At 50.4% G+C, this 19,535-nt stretch overlaps 2 protein-coding genes across 4 annotated transcripts in view; one reads left to right on the top strand and one right to left on the bottom strand.

Moving 5' to 3' along the window:
• MYBBP1A (MYB binding protein 1a) overlaps positions 1-7,149 on the top strand; it is a 59,141-nt gene extending 51,992 nt beyond the window's left edge. Inside the window, exons 25-28 of one of the 2 annotated variants that reach the window (XM_058423040.1) lie at positions 2,117-2,218; positions 3,278-3,402; positions 3,864-4,381; positions 5,479-7,149. In XM_058423040.1, the coding sequence (XP_058279023.1) occupies positions 2,117-2,218; positions 3,278-3,402; positions 3,864-4,362 (726 nt within the window). In that variant the 3' untranslated portion in view covers positions 4,363-4,381; positions 5,479-7,149. Of the gene's footprint in view, positions 1-2,116; positions 2,219-3,277; positions 3,403-3,863; positions 4,484-5,478 lie in introns of those variants that run through there. The other variant, XM_040082287.2, reaches the window with a different exon arrangement.
• Positions 7,150-7,251: 102 nt separating this feature from the next.
• The window catches only part of LOC120761237 (sphingosine-1-phosphate transporter SPNS2-like), a 134,565-nt gene continuing 122,281 nt past the window's right edge, over positions 7,252-19,535 (bottom strand). For both annotated transcript variants that reach the window (XR_005703584.2, XM_040082284.2), the window contains 2 exons: positions 12,393-12,439; positions 7,252-10,677 (listed from right to left, as the gene is read on the bottom strand). Coding sequence is in view for 1 of the 2 variants with exons in the window: in XM_040082284.2 (XP_039938218.1) it covers positions 12,397-12,439 (43 nt within the window). In the remaining variant the exon portion in view is untranslated. The remainder of the gene's footprint in view (positions 10,678-12,392; positions 12,440-19,535) is intronic.

Raw genomic sequence — 19,535 nt, 5'->3', positions numbered from 1 at the left:
TTCTGTTGACTTCAGTAGGATTTATTCCAAACCTTTATTTCAAAAGCATCAGGGCAACAAGAACAGGCAGAGCCGAGCCAGCGTGATTTAAATGCAGTTGTCTGCATCACTCATGTACAGTGAAGAGAAAATGCAATTTATTTTTAACACCTTTTTAATTCTAAAGTGTTTGTATATTGAAAAGATGAAATGACAGTTGACTTCCCTTTGGCTCCATCTCACAGCACTGTCCTGATTCTTCTTGTCCCAAGGAGCTGACAATCCATGCTGATTTTCTCAGAACTTGTGCACAGCTTAGCAAAATAAGGATCTCAACCTAACAGCCTCCCTGAAAGGTGATTTAACCACAAGGAAGACTGTTAGCCTGGCAATATTTTGTTCTTCAGATTACAAAGAAAATGTTTATGTAAATCAGCCTTTTTTATTGATTATTATTTTATTATTTGTGGTAAGCCTAATAAACTGAATGTGCCCAACCCATGGGGTGTTATATCCTACATGTGAAGATTTATATTTTTTTTTCCCAATCTCACCCCCTATATTTGTCTCTCTTTTTACCTGGGAGGCTTCAGAGCTGTGGAATTGTGACCTTGTAGGTTAATGACAGCTCTGGAATAGAGTTGCAGTGCATCTGTCTATATCAGGAGAGAGTAATTAGCAAGTTATTGATAGTCAGATGAAGTTGCAGCTTGAATTCCAGCCAGCAGAATGGCTTTCTAATAACGGGCTTGAGTGGACCATCCTGAACAGGAAATAACTCTATTATTTCAAAAAGATACTCCCAGGGTGTGGAGCCTGTACAGATAGTGGATTATTCTACTTGAAGGCTGCTGGTTTTGCAGACATGTTATCTTGTCTCCCCACTTTCTGTGCTGAAAGTGTTCCCTCTTGCTGGGCATCATTATTTTTCTGTTGTGAGTGTCATTACTGAAAGAATTTGCTTTGGGGAATAGATTTCTTACATCTCTTAGTGTCTGCAAGGGTTTTTTATTTTATTTGCCAACTTTATGCTGATGTAGATGGAGAATAGTTTGCTGGGTCCTTAAATTGTTTCCAGTCTGATTGGGCTGCAGGATCTGTGAGAGAATGTGACGTGGCACTGCTGGGTACAGGTTTGGGACAGGGGCTTCTCAGCCTGAGGAACTGAGGATGCCGAGCCTGGGGTGAGCTTTGCCCCTTGGCTGTGCTGAAATGGCCGAATTCCAAGGGAAGGAGGGCTTGGCCACAGGTGCAGCCTTCTCTAGAGGAACAGCCTTTGGTGGGACGTGCCACTGTCTGCAGCGCTGTCTGCAAATCCTGTTTCATATTAGCGTGACGTGTGTGGGGTTTGCTGCGGTGTGTCCACGCAGAAACAGAGCGGGGAGGAGAAGCAGGGATGTAACAGGGATGAAGGACCAGCTGCAGGCAGAGGATCAGTGCCCCTGAGCCACTGGGCCGCCTCTTTGATCCAGCTGCCTTTTTATAGCTATTTTCTGCCCTTTTTGTAAATAACTGGCTTTTATTTGATCTATATTGGGCCTGGTTTTCCTCTAAGCCAGACCCTTCAGTGTCTCAGGAACCCTGCAGCACATAGAGAGGACACAGGGGAGATTTTTCCCTCTGTTACTTCAGTGAACTTAAGCTTGACAAGCCCTGGTACAGGCTGGCATCTGGGATTTCCTGGGCATAAGTCCTCATGGATTTTTGCAGTAGTGCTTTATGTGTAAATCCCAGCTCCTGAAGCTGAGGAGCTCTGGTCCATCAGGTGTGTCTGTTGTCTGGCAGCTTCTTGGCCTTTCCAGGGTGGGGTCAGGGATTTTTGTACCTCTTTTTCTCCAGAAAAATATCTCCAGTTGTGCTTTAGCTGAGAAACTGTGGACAGCAGCAAGGTTGTGCTTGTGTGATATTGCTTGCTCTTACTTTGTCCAGTTGTTTCTTAGTGAAACTGAGTATCAGAAGCTTTCACCAAGTGCCTTCCTGAGCTTTCCCAGAGTTTGGTGGGGTCTGTGTTCCAGAATTACTTTGCTGACAGGTGAATCCTGCCATTCATTACTTGTTTTCTGCTTTTTCCTGTGAAGTGTGATTTGTTTCCCCATCTAATGTGTGTTTCTTCCCAATCTTCTGATTTAATTTGCAGTGCTTGAAAACACTTGGAAAACCCATCATGAAGGCTGAGAAAGAGAAAGTTGTCAAGAGCTTGGAGCTGTTGAACTTTCTCCTTAAAACTGTGACAGGGCAGGTGAGTGTGTGACCCAGTATGTGACAAATGGCTGTTCCCTGAGTGCCTTTCAAATGTCACACTTGGATTTTGCTATGGGATTCCTACATCCCTCCTCATTTCCTACCAGAGGTACCTCTAGAGGGAATGCCTGGTTGGAGCTGAGGGCAGAGGAGCCCTCCTGTCTGCAGGAGTGACCCACAGTCTTATGAGCTGATCTCCAGGGAAATTGTGCAGTGTCCAGCAAACACTTGTGGCATTTGCTTTCTTAGCAGCAGAAATGCAACCTGGGGTACAGCAAGGGTGGGTTTTATCCCAGCTGATTGCTCTTTCCTCGCCACTGAACTCCAGAGATCATGATTCCCAAAAAATAGCTTTAAGAGCAGAAGTGAAGCTTTGTTTTGGGGCTTTGTTTTCCCTAATAAAAAATAAACTTTTTTGAGCAGGCAAAGATTTTCTATAGGTGACAAAATACATCCCTAATGTGGTCTTATTTACTGGAGGAAAACACCACAAGCAGCAGGATTGCCAAAGCCCAGTTTCCTACTGATAAGCCTGGAGCTCAGTCCACAGCCTTTTTCTTTGTGAAGACCTAAGAGGAAAATGGGTGGAGAAGAGAGATTATTCCAAGGCTCTTGCAGGAGCTGAGTAGCCTTTGAGACACCCCTTTCTGCCTGGTTTCACTGAGATTGTGCAGAGGGTTACAGAAGATCTTTAGAAACCAGACTGGGCATGGTCCTTGCTGCTTTTCTCCTGGATGGGTCCATGGTCACGTACCTGCTCCCATCCATGGACAGGAAAGGAAAGGGGACTGAAGGACCCTCCAGTTCTTTGTATGTTCTGTTAGACTCATGCCTCTCCTGGCAGGAGCTCAAGTTTTCAGGCAAACCCAGCCCCTGATGGTGTGACTGACCAGTTTCTGCCCCTCACTGAAATGCTGCAAACAGACTCGAGGCAGTGGCTTGAGGAGCCGGGCAGGGTTGGGAATTCCTGCCATTCCCCTAAGAATGGCCTTGCCCTGCTGCTGTGATTGCCCCTCCCGAGTTCACTCTGCAGATTGCCTCTGCCTGCCTCTTGCAGAAGCTGAATGTGAAGCTGACAGAGGTGGAGAAAGTGCTGCTCCCTCTGAAGCAGCTGGAGGACATTGGGAACTCGCCACGGCTCGACTCGCTCTACTGGAACGTCATGCGCTGGCTGAATTACACGTAAGTGCTGGGATTGAGCCGTGTCTGGGGCCTGCCTGCCCGTCCTGCTTGGCTGCCCTGGGGAGGGGAGCTGGGAAGAGAAAGGGAGTCAAGGCAGCAAGGTCAGGGTGGAGTTTAATGGAGCTCCTTGGCTGGTGGGGTTGGGAGACTCGTGAATGCTTGTTAGCAGTAATACCAGGCTCATTGTTCTGTGTGCTTCCATCTTGGGATTTGTCCTTGATGGGAAAGGGCTGTAGCTCATGACTGACACGTCTGGTGCCTGATCATCTGAGAAATTCACTGAGAAATCCAGGGCCACAAGCAGGCATTATCCCCCCTCCACAGGCAATCCTCATCCTCACTCTGTGCTTCCTGCACCTTTCTGGTGCTTCTGCCTGTTCCTGGACTGCCTGTCACGTGGATCTCGCTGTTCCCTGGCTGTAAATGAAGTTGCTGTTGATGTTTTGGCATTCTCTCTGCAGGAAGCCCAAGAAAGAGAAGACAGCCAGTAAGCCCACACAGGGAGCGGAGCTGCTCAAGAGGAAGAAAAAAGGCTTCCTGCCAGAGACCAAGAAACGCAAGAACCGCAAGAAAGGCACCCAGGAGAACGGGCTGGCACCAGGGGGAGATGGAGAAGCAGCAGCCCCAGAGGAACAGCCGCTGGGAGCAGAAACCCCCAAGCACAAGAAAGGCCTCGTGCCTGGTGGCAGCAAAAAGCATCCAAAGAGGGCGGGCAGGGAGAACGGAGCGGCAAAGGAGGGCGGTGGGGAGCTCCCCACTGCCAATGGAGGAGATGCTGTGGCTGACAAGAAGAAGAAAAAGAGGAAAAACAGAAAAAGAAAAGGTGCTGCAGGCAGTGAAGCTGAGCAGGTTCCAGCTGCAAAGAAAGCCAAGGGGAGTGTTGTTCAGGAGACCCAGCAGAAGCAAGACAAAGCCAAGAAAAAAAGAAAAGAGAAACAAGCTCCAGTGCTGCAGGAGTGAACTCCATGGACTCAGCCAGGTCTGGCATGGCTAGCATGGCTCAGTAGACTTTTGAAATATCTTTAATTTCTATATTTTTTATGCTCTCCATGACTTTTAAATAAACCTTCCATGATGCTGAGCTCTAAAGCTAAGGGTCTGGCTTGTGTGGAGGGTCCAGCCTAGAGCACAGAGAGCTCCAGGAGGTTCCACACCCTCCAGGCTCTGGGAGATGCCCACTCTCTCTCCTCTGGCAGTGCCAGAGCATCCTGTCTCCATCATTTCCCAAGGCAGAAGCAGGAGCCTGGTTTGGATTCCTCGGGGATTTTGGGTGGGTGTGCTGGCACTACTGACTTAGTGGTCAAGCCCATGTGGGAGATGCAGCTGCTAAAATGCCTGGGTTAAATGGGTTTGCACAGGCAAACTCTGGGGTCAGTTATTTCCAGTCTGACCACTCTGGTATTGTCTGTAACTGCCATGGTCTGGTTTTTCTTGCCTTTCTGCTGCCGGGTGCAGGAGGGGTCACGGCCCCTGTGGTAATGCAGGGACATCAATACATCAGTGAAACAATTGAAATGCTTGATTGATTGGCCAGTCTGCCAGGCTGGCAGCCTGTGTGCAGCCATGCAGGGCACCTGCAGCAGTCTGGGAAGGTGACTGCCTGGAATTGCATCTGCTCATGTATCCCCAGGCTCCTGAATGCTGGAATGCCATCATCCCTTTGGAGAGTGCCAGGACCAAGTTCTCCCATGTGCTGGGTACCTGGTTCTTGTTGAGAGCTGAGGTTCCAAGTGTTGGAAATGCTACTCATGCTGTAGTTGTCTCTAAAGCCTCCCCTGCTGCCAATCCTGTCTCCAGGAAAAAAGGCGACGGCCCCAGGAGGGTTTGTTGACACTGGGGATGCTGCCCTGCCTCTGCCATTTACTGCTAAAGCTGGTTCATTGCCTCGTTAAAACCTCGATCCCAGCTAAGCCCCTCCAGCTGTCCCCAGTGAAGACTTTTCATGTATTATGCAAATGCAGCACACAGGAGGCCAGCAGGTCACGGTTTAATGGTCTGGAGGGGCTCCAGAGGAGATGAGGGGCTTCAGATCTGCAGTGTCTCACTAATGATTTTCTTCTTTCTCTGTGTACGTAGGACATCCTGGGATTTTGTGCCTCCGCTGTGTGGAACCAGAGGAGGAACGGCAGGCAGGAGTGACGGGTGGGAAACAAGAGTGAGCTGGATGAGAGGGTTCCCTCCAGGCAGGTTAGGGAGGGAATCTTCACCTGCCTGCAGACAGCGCAGCCGTGGCACCCAGAGCACCAGGCTGGGCACAGCCCACAGGAGGCCACAGACCTGCTCTGGGACACCTGCCAGGGTCACTGCAGTGAGGAGCTCATGTGGATCAGCTTGTCAGTCACTTTGGGAAGGGCGAAGCACAAGGCCAAAGCCGTGCCAGCTGTTGTTTCTGACAGGATGGCAGTGCCAGCTGTCAGCCTGGAGACGTTGGCTGACCTCTGCTGTCTGTGCTCATGGCTGTGTTCAGCCCCCAGGACCTGCAGAGTGGCCAAGGGGAAAAGGGACAGGAGAGCTGCAGGGCTCAGTGAGAGTCATGCTGCCCTAACAACTCTTTAGCCAGTTAAATTACCTGACTGTAGGCTGGCTTTGATGCAGTTTATAGAATGCAGTCACTAATCCAACAAGTCAAATTGCACTTATTTGGGCCTTTTAATAATCACAAAGATTTGATTTACTTGATTTCAGGTCCTGTCTGTTGCTCGACCGTTAGGGCTTTAGACGACTGAGCATGGTGTGATGTAAACAAAGCTTTTTCTTCTCAGCTGCCCTGGGCTCAGAGCTCTGGCACAGAGCTCAACAATTCTGGATGCAGGAGAACAGCCACAGGCCCCGGGCACTGATCTCAGGGGAGGGATGCAATGCTGGGGACTGGCCAAGGCCATGGGACAAATCCAGGCACGTGGAGTCCTGGGAGGGTGGGCAGGCCCTGGCACAGGGTGCCCAGAGGAGCTGTGACTGCCCCTGGATCCCTGGCAGTGCCCAAGGCCAGGCTGGACAAGTCTTGGAGCACCCTGGGACACTGGAAGGTGTCCCTGCCACGGCAGGGGGGGTGGAATTAATTGGTCTTTATGGTCCTTCCAGCCCAAACCATTCCATGAGTCTCTGATTTCTGATGTAATATTCCGTATGTCACACAGAGATTTTGCCAGAGACTCCAAGCAGTGGGTGCAGTGTTGGAGCTGCTCGGGAGAAGCTGCCATGCAATCAGCACCTCTTTGTACAAGGTGATAAATGAATGCACCAGTGACACCAGCACCAAGAACATCAGCTCACACACACACACACACACACACACGTGTGGCCGTGATCCAAACCCAGCGTGGACAGCACACTCTTGTTAGCAGCTGATGGATGGAGGCTAAAGCTGCTGGGCTTCAAAGCTTATCTATCTGCTGGGACATCAGAATTTGGATAATTATTCTTATCAAGTAATTTACAAGAATGATTAAGCTGAAAGCCCCGAGCACTGACAAAAGGCCACCAGGGACGATGGTTTAAAGTGACTGAGCCTTTGCTTTGGCAGTTTCCTGCCTGGGACACTTGCCCTGTGCTGAAGCAGGACTCCGAAGGAGGCTCTGCAGGGAAAAGGAGGCTGCAATCCACCCCCTTCCCTGCTCCTGGTGTGATTTCTCAGCAGACTCCAGGCAGGCTGGTGTCCAGGTAAGCTCTTGGCAGCTCTGAGGCTGCTGGAGCTTGGATCTTTATCCCAGGGACCAGCTCTGCAGGCAGCAACCACAGGAGAGCACGGCCAGGTGACACAAGAAAAGGAGCCCAGGAGGTTCATTTTAAATACTTTTATTTCTTAATTTACATAAAGGTATATATTTGGCTTATCTTTTTTTTTTTATACTCTGAGATTCGCAATCAGTTGCTTTTAAAAAATAAAATAGTAATTTGCTTCTGAAAGAAATCAGAAAACTATTTTATACTCCTCCCTTGTATAACAAGAAAATATACTAATACTCCCGTACATCACGTAGTAAAGGTGATTGTAAGTGCTGGTTTACCAGACAATAAAGCAAATGGAGAAAACAAGCATTTGGGGTGGAACTTGGAACAACTCTGCTTCCCAGAGCACAGCCAGACATTTATGGGGTTTAGTCACCCTGACTGTAAGGGGAGAGGCTCCTGGGGCCACCCAGACCTGCTCTGGGGACAGTGGCAGCAGGAGCCGCTTGGGTTGGCAGCTTTAGGGTCACTCTCTTGCCTCCTTGGGCACATCCCATTGCCTCAGTTTCCCACTCTGTGTCCCAACCACCTCACTGCCATTCGGGATCAGCTGGGGGGAGTTGATGCATCAAAAAATCCCCTGTATGAAGTGGAGTAGAAAACCCTTGTGATTAACTGGGGACAGCTGGAGCCTCCCCGGTGCCTCTGGGCACTGGCACAGACCCTGGTGAATGCAGCAAGGATCTGGAAGAAGCCTGAGCCTCCCTCTCTTAGCCTGGAACATGTGGGAGCAGGAATTCAGGGATCTCTCAGGGAAAGCAGGACTCGCTCGTTTGCTCCCTTCCCTCTGTCCTTGTTTGAAGAGAATCCACAGCGTTTCCTTCATGTGCACAAAGGATAAAACCAGCACCGAGCTCTGACAGGGACTGGACCCTGTCACAAGCAAGGACTGCCGTGACATTACAGAACACGTCAGTTCCCTTTTCATTGTTGACTCCTGAGAATTAAGTTTAAGGAGAATTCCTAATCTCTGAACCCTAGCAGAAATGTTCTGGGTTTTTTTGACAGTAAATGCTACAACAGAGAGCCTATCAGAAAAACAATTTAGGAAATGTGGTTAATCTTCTTTGGTCTCTGAGATGAAATGACTGATTGTTGGGTTGCTTTTTGTTTCTTTTTAAACAGCTTAAAAAGGAATTTCTTAATGGGAATCAGAAATTCATGTGCCTTTAAAGCCAAGTGTTTGGCTCCCAGACTACAGCGACTGTGTGAGTATAAATAGTGGCACGAGGTAGGAAGTGAAGCATTGTTGGGATTTGCTTTGCTTTGTTATTTCTAGCACCTGCTTGCTCAGGCACTAGAGGAACACTCCAGCTCTGCTTTAGCCGAGTCTTAGAGCTGTTGTTGGGGAATTTCAGGTGACAAAGCCCTCGCAGAGCAGTCCTGTGAGGTCTGGGAGGAGGAAAGGCTCACGGAATTACAGGAATCCCCAGCCTGGGCAGGGACTTACTGTGGGGTGAGCATCTGGAATTAGAAGCATCTATGCTGTAGGTCCCAGCACATCCTGGCAGGGAATGGGAAATAAACCCAGATTTACTAACAGTTCCTTCCTGTGCCTGAGTAATCTTCTGGCACAACCAGGACAGCAGCTCCCAGCCTTAACTCACATCTAGTCCTGCTCTGGCATTTCGTGAGCTGGTTTAGTCCTCCCAGGTGCAGTCACCTGTGAGCCATGAGCACAGGGATGAGGTGCTTTCATCTGCTCCAGGTGTGCTGAACTGGAGGGGGGACCTGAACTGGGACAGAGGGCTCAGAACAGAGGGAACGGGGGCCTGAGGAGCCAGTGCCCCTCCTGTGGCAGTGTCCTGAATGTGGCAGTGCTCTTCCATGTGACAGTGCCCCGACAGTGGTAGTGCCCCTCCTGTGACAGTGCACTGAATATGACAGTGCCCCTCCATGTGACAGTGCCCTCACTGTGGCAGTGCCCCTCCTGTGACAGTGCCCTCCCCATGGCAGTGCCCCTCCTGTGGCAGTGCCCTCCCCATGGCAGTGCCCCTCCTGTGGCAGTGCCCTCACTGTGGCAGTGCCCCTCCTGTGGCAGTGCCCTCCCCATGGCAGTGCCCCTCCTGTGGCAGTGCCCCTCCTGTGACAGTGCCCCTCCATGTGACAGTGCCCTCCCCGTGGCAGTGCCCCTCACTGTGGCAGTGCCCTCACTGTGGCAGTGCCCTCCCCATGGCAGTGCCCCTCCTGTGGCAGTGCCCTCACTGTGGCAGTGCCCTCCCCATGGCAGTGCCCCTCCTGTGGCAGTGCCCTCACTGTGGCAGTGCCCCTCCTGTGGCAGTGCCCTCCCCGTGGCAGCCTGGCGCTCTTCAGGAGCCGTGCTCCCCTTCCTCGCCCACCCAGCTGACACAGTGTAACTCTGGCTTTGGAGGCCCAGCACAGCGGACCAGCCTCCAGTGGAATGGCACCATGAGGTGTTTCTGCATTTGAGCCTAACCCAGCTGAGGCACTGGCCTCGTGTGAAAGCTCTCACATGCACCTCTGTAAAGGTACAAGTGACACCCCAGTGACAGCGCTCTGGGACAGGCAGGGTTGGGGTGCAGGAAGCCAAGCACTGCTCCAAAGGCAGTGTCAGCCACCTGCTCTGGAGTATTGACAGGGAGGATTAGCATTGACAGTCTGATATGGCATCATGTAAACAAAGCACGAGGTCACTGGCACAGCAGTATTGCACTCCCAGGCCCTAGGTACAGCCATTCAGCCACATGGATTTTGGTATTTTAAAAGCCTGTGAACCTCCTAGGAAGGCTGAATTTAGCATATGGAAAACTCCAGAGCCCATAGGGATTTCTGTCCAACATTCTTCTGGGTCTTTCTGTGACAACCAGCAGCACACCCAGTGCAGTGAAACTCTCTCCTCTGTCCCAGTGCTCAGGTAGATCACCCACTGGAAGTTCTCCTGTGGTGCCCTTGCAGGCCCTGGCACCAGGGCACCGAGGAGAGCTGTGGACGTTATTCATGTCTGCTATGGTTGCACAGGCAGGTCCAGATTTCCAATGTTTAAATAAAAACTGTTCATCTAAGTATATATATATATATATATATCTCATCTAATGTCTTCAGCAGAGATAAAGCATCTTTTAACGTATTTAAATAAAAAATAATAATCTGAGTCAAGCCTTCAGTGTCAAAGAAAAGGTGATGTACAGAACAGGTCCTCAGCTAGTGCAGTCTGTGGGAGTGCTGGCAGAGCAGCAGCATTCATAGGACACCAGCTGCCCTACAGTGTGGACTTCATTGGCTACAACTAAAACCATTTACACAATCTACAGTTGCTCACTTGGGCAGCACTTTCTGGGTCCAGTGCAGAGCTGGTTTCCATGCTCAGGGGACCCCGTGAATGTCCTTGTGTTGCAGAAGTTGCCGTGTCCCCGGCTGCCCCGCTCATCTCCTGGTGCCTGACCCTGCAGGCTGCAGGGGTGGATTTGGTGCTGGACCACCCCTCTGTGAAGTGGAGCTGAAGGATCCACTGATATCCAGTACAGAAGGGCTCTGAGACTGGTGTGGTGGGAGCAGGAGTCCACGTGTCACTGCCTCCACCGGCAGCTGCAAACAGGGAACAGAAGGTTACTGGGAAGTTCCAGGTATGGACTGGTGATGGTGCAGCCTGGATCCTGTGCTGGTGGGGGGCCAGCTAAGAGACCCCTGGTCTCTGTGGAAGCAGGGGCTTGGCAAAGCCTGCCCGTGGTGGAGGCAGCACTTTGGGATGTGCTGAAGCCATTTGGAATGGGAACAACTGCACTGTGATCCTGGCCAGGTGCAGCTCCCGGGCAGCACTTCAGGGCAGGTGTGCAGGCACAGTGGGCTCACCCAGCTCAGCACATCATAGGCTCCACTGCTGTAGACTCACTGTGACCGCCTCAGATTACCAAACAGGTTCTGCCTTGTGCCTTCAATTGTCATTTTGGGAACGCCTGTCCCTTGGAGAGCCCAGCTGAGGTGCCAGCCCAGCACAGCCCAGCTCAGCACGGTGCTGACAGCGCAGAGCAGCTCTGCTCTGGTCCATGCTGGCTTTGAGGAGCGTGTCAGCACCTCTCCTCACTGCTGAGGTACTGCTCTGGTGGCTGTCTAGCAGCCAGCTGCTTTCCTAGATAAGGGGGCAAGGATAAGCAGTTCCCTCCCTTCAGGATTTCCTGTGAGAGGGTCTGTGCTCCATGTCCTGCAGGAAATTGCCCCTGACCTTAGAAATTAGTGGCTGCTGCATTACAGAAAAATTCCCCTATGATGGTGCCCTGGTTTCTTTCAACCTGTATAAAACTGGACCAAAAAAGAGCAAAGTGCAGTCAAAAACCCTGGTGTGCCCAGGACACAGGTAATCACTGGTTTATAAGGCATGTTCCAGCAACAGCACCAAGAATTTCCTCCCAGATTTGTTGATGGCTTTAAAAAAAAAAAAAAAAAAACAACAACAAAAACCCCCTCCAACTTTATCTAGAAGCTACTGCTAAATAATACCGTGTGAATACACATCCAGGCAGCCCAATGCCCGAATCCACTCCCCTCTGTAGAAATAACACATCTGCTGTGCTGGAGACTGCATTAAATCTTTCCCCTCAAAAGGCCACTCTGAAGTGTCTTTTTGAGTTCTGATTTTCTGATTAGCCTTTCAATGCGTTTAATTTATGGGAAAGAAATCTCCTCTTCAGAAACTTGCTTTAACTGATTTTGGCTCCGGTAAAACGCTGGGAAGCGTTGATCACTCGCAGCTGCAAGCGGCAGCGCTGTAGGGCAGCGATAAGGACGGGGTGGGACAAGGGACAGGGTGGGCAGCAGGAAGGGGACAGCCCTGCCACCTCAGAGGTGTCACCCCGGACCGAGGGTGGCAGAGGGGACAGAACAGCAACAACGTGCAGGGTCAGGTGCTGCCAGGAAACACTTTCTGGGCCAGAAACGGTGGTTTGGTAGCAGCCCGTGTTCCACCCAGAGCAGGGCAGCAGGAGGTTCTGTGAACACTGAGAGGATTTAAGCCTGGCCTGGGACAGACACACTGCTGGTGCTCAAGGGGACACGGGGAACGTGGGCTTTTCTGCTCAAAGGAGGGAGCACCACGTTCTGGAAGTAACTCCATACCACAAAGGACACTGGAGATGACCCCCGTTTTCCCTGTTCTTGATTTGCCCTGCTTTGGGCTGAGGGCAGCAAAGTTACAAAGCAGAGCTAGGTAAAGAAACTTCTCTGCAATCCGTAAGGGAAGAAATGGGCTGAAAGGGGTTTGGAGCAGAGCTGTAGCCTGAAAGCTACTGCTGGTTTGGGTCACTCACCGTCTCAGACTTTCACAGAGGCTGGTGGCATCACAAGCTGATTCACCCTGGTGAAGAGAAAACAAAAGTGTTGCGTGAGTGCTGCAATTAGCAAAGAAATGGATTCCTAATAACATACCAGCCTGGTAAATCCAGGTTTTGGTTGCTAAACAGTGTCTAAAGAAGTGGGACGTTAATAACTGTCCTGTACAATGGTACAAAGCTGAAACCTTGTCACACAGGGGTGCCTGACAGCAATGCTGACAATGGCTGGAACATGCCAAATAACATTGCTGGCACTAATTGACAAGGATTTGGGAAGGTCCCAAAGGCATCCAGATAGCTGTTTCCCTAAGCCAGTACAAGACTGTACAGTTGCTGTTGGTTTCCTTCAGCCTGACAGCACAAATGTAAACAGTCACCACTGATAAAAATTAAATTAAGAAAAAGCGAGTCGCCTTTCAGTTTGCAGCTCCTGAAGACCTGCTGTTGTTCCAGGCACCTGCTCCCGGGTGATGACAGCGTCTGGCAGGGACTGCTGCGCCACCAGGCAGGAGGTGTCCTGCAAGCTCCTGGGATGAGGGCAGCGGGGGGATGGCTCCTGTCTCTCTGTGAGTCCCGGGGACAGCAGCAATGGTCCCAGCAATCCCAATCCATCCCTTGCACCTGCTGCTTTCCTTGCAGCACATGCCCTGGAAAATTCAACCTTCCTCAGCAGCAGCTCCTCTCCCGACCCCTCGCAGGCTGCTGTTCCTCAGGGCCAGGAGCGAGCACCTTTGATAGTGACACACACAGCAGTGTGACCTGACAGAGGTCATCCTCGGACTCCGCAAGACCTTTGGAACTTGCTCTGTAGCTCAGGTGCTCACCGAGCTCAGTGGGAACACCTGGATTCTCAGAGCACTGGGAATCCCCCCACACCTACAGACAATCACTGCCCTGACGAGGCTGTGAGCGCTTTACACAGGGGCTCTCTGGCTGTACCCGGGCAGCCATAAATAAATCTGCAGAGCATAAATAAATCTGAGTGACGAAGGGAGACTCTCCGCCTACCAGTGCAGGTCGGCTCTGCCGGTGCTGGGGTTTAGGAGTTTCCTTTTTGTTTCTTTCTCTAAAAGAATTTTCTCCTTTATGTGTTGCTAGGAGACAATAACGACCGGGTACTTAAGGGGGACCAAAAAAAAAAAAAAAAAAAAAAAAAAAAAAATAGCACAGCTCAGAGGAGGGGTGCAGCTGGCTGCTCTCTCTTGTTACCTGGGGGTTTCAGATACCGTAGGAACTGGGCTGGGGCAGCTGCTGGCTCTTTGCTCGCGGTTTAGGAGCAGGATGTTCGAGCTGCTGCCTGAGGGAGGGAATTCGCTGCCACCGCCGGAGCCCAGCCCGCTCCTGCTTTTTCTGCCGTGGGTGAGCCTGAGCTTGTGAGGGCAACCACTGATCTGGGACCTTATTAACACCCCACCTCACCAAACGAAGGACTTGCACCATCTGCTCCAGTGCCTCAGGGGAAACCCCGGCATCCCTGAGCCCCTTCCCTCTCCAAGGGAGCCTCTCCCGGCCCTGTCTGGGAGCCGGGCTGCTGCCGCCCAGTCCCCGCCGCGGGTTTTTGCTCCATTGTAGCCCGCACTCCCTGCCCAGACCGCAGTTACAGCTACAGCTGCCGAGTTTCCGCTGCCTCCTGCTCCCCCGGGCCAGCCCGCCCCGCCGTTCCAGCCGCTGCTCCGAGCTTCTGCTGCCGCCCATCGCGGCCCCTCAGCCCGGCCGCCATCACCGCGTGCTGCCCGAGCCCGCGCCACAGCGCCCCCTGCAGCCGCGGGGGAGCCATCGCAGCCGCCCCGCCCGCCGGGAGCCGCCAGCGCCCCTGCTGGCCGGGAGCGGAACTGCAGCAGAGGGGGAGCGCCGAGGAGGCTGCGCTGGGCTCTGCTGCGGTTCGCTGCTGCTGTTTGTTTGACTCGTTAGACACACTAGCAGGGAACTGCGATTCCTTTCCCCTTGTCTTCGCCTGAAAACCCCTTAATTTCAAAGTTATAACAATTCAGAGGGAAGGGGGTTACATTTTCCGTTCCAGGGAGGCTCCTGCTTTCCTTAGCAGACACCTGTCTCTCAAAGCAAGACAGCGCTTCAACTAAGAACCAACGTGCGAAGTGCCCCAGTGTGTCTGTAGCTCTGCTGTCAAAGGCAGCTGCTCTGTGCATCCGTGAAACCCTGGGCACAGGAACGTCACAGAACTGCCACTGCCTCAGGCCCTGCCCGGTGACAAATTCTCAGGAAACATCACTCTCCTTTGGACACATTAAAACTTCCCTGTGGCTCTTCACCACACTTTGTACCCGACCCAGAACACCTTTTTTTTTCCCCACTGAAATGGATTCAAGCATGTTCCAGGATAAAAATGATTGCAGTACTCCGGGGACACCTTCCAAGAAATCTCTGTATCAGGAACTGGTCCAGTTCAGCCCACAGCTCTTAATTTCACACCAACCCCACCTCTCCAAGGTGCATCGAAGCCTCTGTGCTTTTTCTGCCTTTCCAGGCTACAAACTGAAATATTTCTGATGGAAGAGCTGACCCAAGTTTCTTTGTACAAATCTCATTCTTGGTAACCCCACTGCACTGGAAATGGCATTGTATTGAACATCGGAATTGTGCAGAATACATGAGAGAAAATTACCTGGGGATGCTACAGCCAACAGCAAAAGCGGGAAGCAAGCTATGGAACGTCACAAAACTATCACACAGCACACTAACTCCAGAGGTTTGAGCAAGCCATGATGTTTGAAAGTCCTATCCCTTGCCACATCATTCCAGATTTTTAGAGGATACAGAATCTACACAGAAAAAGTTTTGCCGTGACTTTAGCATGGAGAACCCACCTGCATTGCTGACACAGCTGGAAATGGACACAACTTTCCTGCTTGGAGAATACTTCAGCCTCCTATGGGATAAACTGTACTGCCCTTTTATTTGAACACATTTCTCTCAAGTTCTGCTTTATCTCTGTTTCACAGATGGGAACAGAGGCCCAGAGCCTAACAGAGGCTAATCCTGAATTGCTTTTCGAAGATTTGATGGGAAATTAGACTGCACATGACTTGTGGACCTGCTGGGGAGAGAAATTACTTTCAGGGATCACACAGGAAGCTGGTGGGCAGGAGGGAGCACTGAAATTGTCCCCAGATTTGGGACAGTGCCTCCTCAGTCCCTCTGAAGCCCCATGCTGCAGACACTGGTCACTGCCACAACCAGTGGCAGTGGGGTTCAGTTTGTGGGTCAGGTGAGATTTTGTTTGCTTTTTTTAAAGCAAACCTACAAATAATAAATTTTAAAATCTCTTAGGTGGCAAAATGTAGCGCGTGGGCTTAAAATAACGAGGTTCAAGAGCATCTAAATCCCTCATTAAGTACCACTTGTCTTTCTAATAATGATAATCCCACACTGAATGGATCACTGAACATTGGCTCCTAAATTGTTTTGTTTTCTCTGCAGTGTTTTTTTAAGATTATGAATGTTTTCATTCCTTGAAGAGAGTAGGGTGGGAACCAGTCTGTTATTTCTGGAGGAGGAGGAAACTCACCCAAATTGCCTTTTAAGAACAGAAGCTGTATTTTTTTTTTTTTTTTTACAGATTCCTCTAGCAGTTAAAAATGTGGCTGATTCTCTCTAACTCCATCACTTCCTCTCCTGTCAAACCTAAATATTTCTCCTAGATCCTATCAAGTCATTTCCGTGTACTGTGACAGCATCTATAATTCTGAAGTATTTATAAGACTGTCTGTTTAATATTAAACTACATGCTCTAGAGCTGTTAAATATTTATGCCATGTAAAATGGATCTAATTTCACTGCACCTCGGCCGGTTAGAGACCTGCATGAGGACAAGACAGCCAATTTAAGATAACAGATGACTGGCCAGGATCTTTTACAGGTCAGCTATGCTCTATTTCAGGAACTGGGCAGGATTATTCTCCAAATGCTCCGTCCCTCCCAGCCTTGCTGGTCCCCAGGCCAGCAGCTAATGGAGATTACAGGTTGTAGTGCAGCCAAGCACTGCTGGGCAGACCCAGGGATTTGAAAGAATTCCTGCTGCCAACATCCAGTGCCAGAAGGTTCTGCTCCACCCTGGGGCAGCAAGGGGAGAACCCAGATCCCCCTTTCCCCCTGCAGCTCCCTCTGCTCCAGCTGTGAGGAGCACGGTGGGATGTGTGAGCTCCAGGGCTGTGTCACCTCTGGCCCTGAGCTCCAGGCAGGAGCAGGGTGTCAGGAAGGAGGACACAGCTCAGTGTGTGGAGCACCGCTGTGCCCAAGGCTCCAAGAGAGGCTGTGCTTACAGAAAGCTTTTGGGAATGCTGCCAGCTGGGTTAATGTCAAGTTTCGTGCCCAAGTTAAACAGCACCTGTATTTCAGTGTCCAATCTTCCCAAAGCCCAGTTTTCTTGCTATCTAAACAAGCCACACTCTGGCTTTTGTAACTGAGAAGCACATTAGGAAGTGATGTCCTGGTTTTTACAGCCTGCTGTACTTAACATCACCTAATTTTTTACAACCAACAATAAAATGCTTCAGTAGGGTCTTTCTAGCCTGAAAATAACTCAGTTTTTGAGTTATTGAGCAGGAGTTTTTTGAGTTTTTGAGCTGGACCTGATTCAGCAGACAGAAATACTGGGGCTACAGGGGCAGCTGGACCACTGGACTTAGCAGCAATTCCTGCCAGTGATTAAGGATCCTTCTCCTTCATTCCAGTGGAGAGAATTCTGTGTTTCTGCTGCAATGTGCCATCAAGTGCCTGTTTGAAGCAGTGCTTTAGGAAGGGACACGGGGGAACCAGTCACTAATGGCAGCCCCCAGCAGATTGCTTCTGTCTGAACTTCCTCAGACACTGGGAAGTTAAAAACATCTCCAAAAAGCTTTGTAAATACACTGAAACCTGAAATCTTACGTGATGAAAAGTTCATGGCCAGACATCCTTGAAAGGCAATGAGACTTTATGGCCTTAATCTATGAAAAACAAATTTCTTTTCAAATACAGCCAGTTAAAGGGTGTTTTTGGCAACATGAGCAGCCCAGCCAGATGCAGCAGTCTGAAATTCCAGCTGCTGAAATATTCAATGCTGATGTTGCTGCCTGAGATTGGACAAGGAAAACAGAGGCTAAGGATGGTCATTTGTAGCTTCACACCTGTATGACTTCAGCTCTAAGAGTGAATTTTATCATACTTGTTCAACTCCATGAACACAGGAAGCATTGATGCTGCTGCTATCACTAATTCCTGCAGATAACTGATGAAAGAGTTATGGAGCAGGAGAGCTGGAGCAGCCCCTGTAACAAATCAAAGTCACAGCTGTTCTTCCTTCACTGTTTTGCTCACTGCAGAAGCCAAAACAAACCAGAGATCTCTCAGCTGTCCCAGTCCTGCACCACCTTTTCAGCAGACACTTCAGGAGCAGCAGGCTGGGCACTCCAGTTCAAGTGTGTACCTTTAATGCCCTTCATGATACAGTTTTTGATCAGCAGCGCAGCAGGTACCTGGGTTAGCCATTGCTGCCCTGCAGGAGCTAAGCATAGTTCCCATTTTCACCTGCAGCTGGAAGGAGATGGCTTTGGTTCCCCGCTCCACAGCAGTTCTCCTGGGATGCTGAACAAGCTGCCACAGCCTCCGACTCCTCCCAAAAAAAGGCTGCACAACACTAACCCTCAGTACAACCTGTTACCCTCAGTAAGAACAGCAGATTCAAGGATTGCTCTGAGAGCAGCTCCTGCTCTGACTGACCTCAAGCTGTTCTGATGGTGAAGTCAGTAATTCTGGGACAGGATGGGATTGACAACATGAATTCCTGCAGAACTCCAGACTCCAAGCAGGCTGCAGCTGGAAACAGTGACTGGAAGGGAAGGAGAGCAACAGTGATACATCAGCCCAGAGAGCTCCCAGTGAGTGGCACAAGGACAGGATGGCACAGTTAAAAATAGTCCAAGCACTGAGCTTCCTGATGCATCTGACAGGTTATCCCGCCTGCAGGAATGGGCTGTTGACGGAGCTGAGGTCAGTTTGCTGAAGGAAAAGGGAGCTAAGAGAACTCTAACAAAATTCAACCAATAATCTGACACGGGAGGAGTTTGCTTTGGAGCAGGAGCAGTGCTCACTGTGGCTGCTCTCACCCCCAGCCTGGGAGGGGCTTTGTGCACCTGCAGCTCCCCATGCCGAGGCTCACACAGGAGCTGGTTGTGCACAGCACCACGGGCACAGCTGCCCTTCCCTCTGGATCGCTCGGTCCGTGCGGAGCGGCAGCTCTCCGGTGGGGACAGGGGCTCCTCCACCTGCACTGAAGAAATGAACTGGCTCAAATCCCCTTTTCTTCCTGCATGTCAGTGGCTTTAGCAAACAAACTATGATAATCGTGTACAGCAAATGTATTTTCCCCTCTATTTGGTTCAGCCCCCTAAAGCTGCACAGACTGCATTTTCCATCTGTTCGTTTAATCCAGGCGCTGATTTGTCTCCAGAGGCAGAAACAGGGGTCAGCTTCACTTTTTCCTCTTTCACACATCTTTACTGAGGAGAGAACTGGCATAAAGGAAAAATCAATAACCTTTCCTGCTATCTTCCCAGGCAGCTGCAGCAGAACAGATGTGAAGATGAGCAGTTAACAGCACCAGTCAGGGTCCCAAGGACCTGGATGGAGATGAGCTCCAGAGCTCTGTAGGGGTACTCCGACACGGACCCCTGAAGTCTATGAAGATGCAGGTCTTGAAATGTTGTGCCTGAGTCTGTCTCTGTAAGTATAATTCTGCCAGATACTGATGTACTCAGTATTGAGGTGGAGGGATTTTTAGTGCCACGGAAAATGTGTGTAATAACATACACTTAGGTCCACTGAAATAATGGAGAAAAGAGGCAGTGGAGTGACATAAAAAGCAGGTAAGAACAAATTAAATCTTAAAATAGAAAATCCTGTAGAACTTCCTGATGGCACTTGATTAAAAACATACTTCTTATCCTCCAAAATAACTGCCTCATGCTACAGCTCTTTTCACCAACCTCTGAGCTACCAGGTGAGGAAAATTATAGACCCATGGAAGGGGTTGGGTTGGAAGGGACCTTGAAGACCATCTCATTCCAAGCCCTTGCCATGGGCAGGGACACATTCCAGCAGACCAGATTGCTCCAAATCCTG

This window comes from Hirundo rustica, chromosome 19 (genome assembly GCF_015227805.2).
Source record: "Hirundo rustica isolate bHirRus1 chromosome 19, bHirRus1.pri.v3, whole genome shotgun sequence".
Lineage (NCBI taxonomy): Eukaryota > Metazoa > Chordata > Aves > Passeriformes > Hirundinidae > Hirundo > Hirundo rustica.
The sequence above is the reverse complement of the archived record's forward strand: the minus strand, read 5'-3'. Positions and strand labels throughout refer to the sequence as shown.